We start from the raw sequence: 6,049 nt of genomic DNA, 5'->3' as shown, positions 1-6,049 counted from the left end.
ATGGATGGATGGATGTATTCCGTTACAGTTACTGTTTAAAAAGGTGGTATTCAAAATACAGTTACTTTGTTGAAATAAATGGATTACATGGCTGTCTTTTCCTATTTCACATGTTAGGCTGTCCCCTCTCTGTTTTTGGTAATTAAGTAATTCCACACCGGTGGAAACCCAAACAAAACTCGCATTAACCTCCTGAGACCCGAACTCTTTCATGGAATGCATTTTTAATTTCTCTTTGGACTGACTGGGACCTGATGAATGCAAAAACAAAGAATGATCTTTTTACCTGATTTTGCTCTACAAGGGCCTGGATATACACATATGAGGACATTTGTTTTAAATGTTGAAAGAACAGTGGCAGTATAATGTCCTTGTAAGAGATATCAGGCACTTATTGAGCAAAATTTAGTATTGTGGTCTGGACAACCCAAAATATGATGTCCAAATATGTGGACGCCAGGTCTTAGGATGTTAAGAGGCTCTAATGCCTGTGTCTCAATCTCGCGGCCCATGTCACCTCTACTTGCGGCCCGCATAATGACATGATGAAATATCTTTAAAAATTATTAAAAAAATTATTTAATATGAAGGCAACAGGCAGAGTGTTACAGGCATAGCTTTAAAGAATGTAGCCTGATGGGTAGTGTAATCCGTGTTGCAGGGAAAATGGACACGAACCCGACGTATTAGCCAGAGGTCAATTTACTACGGTTCAGAGCCGCGGACCTGTTTTATATACGCGCGGAATAGTTTTCTACACGAGATCGCTGCAAAAAGTGCAGCCTTACCTAATGTCCACCTACTGTTACTCATTTATATTAAGATTTAAATATCTAGTTGGTGTTGGTATGGAGAGTAACCTTCAGTAATAGTAACAAATCACACAGCAATAGCACATTCATGTAGTTGTAAAAAGCATGATAATATATTAAGTAATCCAAAGTATTCAGAATACATTACTCTGATTGAGTAACGTAATGGAATACAGTACAAATTATATTTTGGGGCATGTAATCTGTAATCTGTAGTGGAATACATTTTAAAAGTAACCTTCCCAACACTGGTGAAATGATGTATGATGTGCTATTATTCACTTCATGTTTTAAAGCTAAACCCACGTTAGCAAAATATATTGTTGATGTTTATGATGATGATTGATGATCAAATAAAAGCTAAAAAGAAATCATTATCAATATAAAGAGGTAGAATACTCTGTTTGACAATGCTGTGTGATGGATGAATGATTTAGATCTACTAATACAAGTCAGTAAAATGTATTTTTAAAGCACAGGTTTTGCTGACCAAAGTGCCATACAGATTATGTATTCTTGTAATTATTTACACAAATGAGCATCAAAGAGTAAAATCTGGGAACATAGAACACAGAATTATGAGCCCTTCAACAATAAGCAGTTACATATCAGAAGAACATCCCAAAGGGAACTTCCTGTCTCTGACATGGTTGATCTGCTGTTTGTATAAGAATTAAAAAGTCTATGGGTGTGATTGATTTTCTGTGTCTCTGTTGTATGATGGAGAGAGAGGATGTTCCATAAAGATGTTGTACAGTGGGTAATCACAGTGATTCGTGATGGCTTCTAACTTCTTTAATTTGCTGTGTTCCTGTGTGGCTCCACGGTCGCAGCTGATTAACTGTCACATACTTTGTCTCTCATGTAGGACATGGAGGAGGCCGACCTGCTGAAGGAGAGGCTCCAGGCCATCATGGTAAACAGCAGTCCTACAGTCTCTGTAGTTTTAGTAAAAAGCCAGTTTCCAAATAATCTGTGTTACATACTGACTTGAAGTAAACTTCATTTTAAAAAAAATTGGTGGTGATGGGTTCTAATCCATTTGTGTAGATACCAAAGATAGTACTAAAGTTGAATATGAATGTTTTTCACCATCATATCTAGAGGGGCAGAGCTGGAAGTCTGTCATCGGAATGATCTGATTTGTGTCCACATGAGTTAGTTAGTGACGTCAGGTGAGTGCGTCTTTATGATTTAGTAAAACAAACAAGGAAGTAATTCCACTGGTAGCTTTAGGCTAGAAATGGTGTGAACAGTAGGTCCATCTTCATAACAAAAGTTCACATTTTAATACAACAGACGCTTATGGAATTGTAATAAAATGGACAGCTTATAATCACACTTAGTTTTAGAGTCTGAGTAACTGTTTTGTCTTGTTTTTGTCCTGCTGAAAGTTCATATTAGCTTCTGAAATGTGAAAATTATATTTTACAATGAATGACTGTAGTGGAATTTGTCTTTCGTTTTTACCAAACACAAATAAACAACTTGAGAAATAGGCGATGTAGGATTTTGAAATTCATGCCATAGGTGCATCTACTAAAAGATTCAGATGAGTTTGAATCCTGGTTACCTTCATGTCTATGTCCAAGGTCAAGGTTCCAGGGTTTCTGAACATCTTGTGAATGCGATGATTAAAGAAGGAAGTCGCCTGGCACTTCACATTCATTCCATAGGTGCATGTTTTAAAAATGTCAGTTGAATACTGGCGACCCCGACATCAAGTAGAGGCTCCAGGCCATCATGGTAAAGAGCTCATAGTCACACTCTTTGATGCCATCATATATATGTCAGCAAAATACCTGTATATCAGTAGATGTTTCTCATTGTGTAAATCTCTGCATTCTTGTAATTCAGAGCTGTGATACTTTGCTTTAGCAGGATGTCAGGATGCAGAACTAAGAGTTGTTACCAAAGCACAGCCTGAAAATAAAACATGTGGGTGTGTGCAAGATGGCGTAGAGAGAAAATCCAGCCAGAAAAGAGTTGTAGCTGTGCAAGTCAACTCGCCTGTCAATGTGCAGAGAGGCTGCATCGCTTTCATCTAAGGCAGAAAGATATTGACATAAAGCACTAACTGATGATGACATAAGGTTCAGTGAATACTTATCAGCACTCACTAAAACTAGAGCACAGACTTAATGTACGAAACAGCAGCCCATCTCTTTGGCTCTCAGCGAAGGCGGTCGCACTTTCTCCTCTCCTCCTTACCCTTATCTTCCCTGCTTAGCCTCTATGTACTTGTCTTGTCTTGTGTGCATTACTTTCCCTGGAACAGTCTCTCACTGTCGTTCTCTAAAACCTAAAGAGAATTATGGATTTGATCAACTGGTCTCTGAATGCTATTGACACCCTTTTCTCAACGAGAAGTCTGGGCTCGGGAGAGCCTGAGTGCCCTGGAGGGACTTTCCCTGCCGGATACACGATGGACGGGTGGCAGAACTGCAGGATCGTGTGTCTGGCGGGACTGTCGATCGAGGACGCTGAAGATATCTATCTATTCGGAACCATGATACCTTTCTGACATGTCTCCCCAATGTGATGTTTGTGTAAAGTTGGTCAGAAGGTTCCTTTGTAAGTGCGCATGCGCCATTAGCATGCTGCCTGCTGTAACCCTAATTTCCTTCGGGATTAATAAAGTATTCTGATTCTGATTCTGATATTGTTTCTTAGTTAATTCTATTAAATATGACATCAGTAGCACAAGCACAGGTGAGAGGCTGCCTCTGTTGGCACACCTGTCAGTAAAAGCGATGGTGTCCCTGGTAACTTGTAGCTCTTCCAACATTCAGGTGAGTTATAAAAACAGTTGTAATGAAGGAGAAGATGGAGTCCAGGCCAAAACTTTTGTAGTGCCAGGCTGTGAACGTGTTAATTTCTTGGCTGAAGTGAAACAATCGAGGGGACTTTTGGAGCCAGCTTTAATTGGCAGCTAGTATAACTGGAGTAGTTCTGGCACTTCTGTGTTGGCTTTATTGTTCATCCACAGGGGCTTCCACTTTTTACAATATCTAACTTGGAGTTTTACTATATTTGTTATTATGTTATCAGTTTCAGCTTAACATGTTTCATGGAACTTTAATGAACTTTAACCTCCTAGGACCTGGCGTCCACATATGTGAACATCACATTTTGGGTTATTTAAACCAAAATACTAAATTTTGCTCTACAAGGGCCTGATATCCACTTATGAGGACATTATACTGCTACTATTCTATCAAAATGTTAAACGAATATCCTGATGTGTGGCTCTTATTTTTCTTAAAAACAAAAATAAGGTAAAAAAAAAATCTGGTAATTCTTTGTTTTTACATTCATCGGCTCCCAATATGCCCAAATATCAAAGAGAAATTAAAAATGCATGCAGTGGAAGAGTTCGGGTCTTAGGAGGTTAATGTGACTATAGCTAGTCATGTTGGGGCCACAGTTTCAAATAGCATGGTCCTTCTTCTGCAACAGACAAAAACCCACAGGTTCACTGTCTAGATCGTGATAGTCCCTCTGATGGATACCAAATCAGTCAATCAAACATCTGAAGTACTCTCTTTTTAATCAATGAATCTTTGGGATCTTTATATTCTGACTTAGGTACCAAAGTCATAATAATAAGGTAATATTGATTAATAATAAACATATTATTTTTTCCATTATTTTAATTCCAACAGGATTAATGCTGGAATTATAATAACAAGAAAGAGTACTGATAGAAATGAAAAATGTATTGCCAACTGCTGCACCTTTAAAGCATCAACATACAAAAATGAGAAAATACACAGATACATAAATCAACAGTCTTCTAGTAGTGTGAGTATGAATGTGACAGAAAGAGAGAGACAGAGAGTGAGTGTCTCGGTGTGTGTGTCTTTAAAACAAATGCACTTGAAAATGAGGGTGGAAAGGTGCAATAATGTCCTCCCAGGTCCTAGAGGCAGATGGAGACTGAATTAGGACAACAATCACAGCCATCCTCAGCTCCCAAGAGTACTGATGACCTGAGGCCACACATCTTGGTGACGCGTGTCCATCCAAGCAGGAGGAGGGAGGCCACAGATGCAGTGCCCACGGTCAAAGGGTGAGTGTCTCAGAAGACCAGAGACAACAGGCAGTCAACCCTTCCAGAAACTGCCACCCTGGTACAAATCAAGAACAGGTGCCAAAGAAACACCTGGCATCTGGCTGCCCCTTCCTCAACATTGAGAAGATCAAAGCCACCCCTAGCCACCAAGGGAATGGGCCAACAAGCACACGTGAACATCAAGCCACGCACCCCGGAACCAACAATCACCCACATCCCAGGGAGGGGCAGAAGCATCCAGGGGGGAAGCGGTGATAATGTATGAACGGGAGGTAAAGGACTATCCTTGCAAGGAGAGAGCCAGTAAACGACTGACTCAGTAGGCACCCCATTCCCAACATCCCACCACAGAGCAGGAACAAGTTGGCCTATGGCCTGCAAGGACAATGCCCCAGAGCACCACCGAGTCCAGGGCAGCAGCCACCACCCCCACCAGAAAAAGTAGACTGGAGTGTTTAGAGGAGTCCCAAGACTTGGGGTTTAGACCACCCCTGCACAAGGAGGGAGCCAGAGACCAGGTGACCCGGGGCACCTGGGCCCCAGGTCCCACATCTACCCTTGCCCAGAAGACTGGGGGGCAGCACCTGCCACCACAAGCACTCGTATACCAAGACCCACCCAACAGCAACCACTGCTGTCCAGCTCCCACGAGGCTGGCAGACACGGGGAGTCCCAGAGAGCATCCTTATCCACCTGAAGGGCATACAGGGAAACGAGACTAGAGCCGACCACCCCCACTAAGTAATGGAGTTCATCAGTGAGGACCAGAGAGAGACAAATTCATCCATTGCTGTTTTTTAAAGAGACATTCGGTGAGTCCCGGCATCCTCAAGGCTTGTGCCTCCCAGCTTTCTGGAGTCTTTCATAAACTGTTCTTGCTGAGTCTGAGTCTGCAGAGGGTCCCAGTGCTGTGAAGACGCCATGCCTCGTCCCTGTACGAAGACACCACATCCCAGTTCCCCCCAGGATTACAGGCCTGTGCCACTGACTTTCCACGTCATGAAGAACCTGGAATGGTCTTCATGACCATCTGCCAACTATAATCAGGCGATATCAGGCTCCCCTTCAGTTTCTTTACCAGCCCTGCCTTTGAGCAGAGCAGGCCATCATCTACCTGCTCAATCGAGTCTTCACCCATCTGGACCAGCCGGCGAGCACTGTG

General features: G+C 42.0%; 1 protein-coding gene across 4 annotated transcripts in view; it reads left to right on the top strand.

Moving 5' to 3' along the window:
• palmdb (palmdelphin b) overlaps positions 1-6,049 on the top strand; it is a 92,620-nt gene that overhangs the window by 31,757 nt on the left and 54,814 nt on the right. For 3 of the 4 annotated variants that reach the window (XM_005939299.3, XM_005939300.3, XM_005939297.3), the window contains exon 2: positions 1,681-1,728. In XM_005939299.3, the coding sequence (XP_005939361.1) occupies positions 1,684-1,728 (45 nt within the window). In that variant the 5' untranslated portion in view covers positions 1,681-1,683. Of the gene's footprint in view, positions 1-1,680; positions 1,729-2,544; positions 2,559-6,049 lie in introns of those variants that run through there. The other variant, XM_005939298.3, reaches the window with a different exon arrangement.

This window comes from Haplochromis burtoni, unplaced genomic scaffold, assembly GCF_018398535.1.
Source record: "Haplochromis burtoni strain Fernald_Lab_line unplaced genomic scaffold, NCSU_Asbu1 Contig_261, whole genome shotgun sequence".
NCBI classification, from domain to species: domain Eukaryota; kingdom Metazoa; phylum Chordata; class Actinopteri; order Cichliformes; family Cichlidae; genus Haplochromis; species Haplochromis burtoni.
Note: the sequence above shows the minus strand (reverse complement) of the source record. Positions and strands in the feature narration are given on the sequence as shown.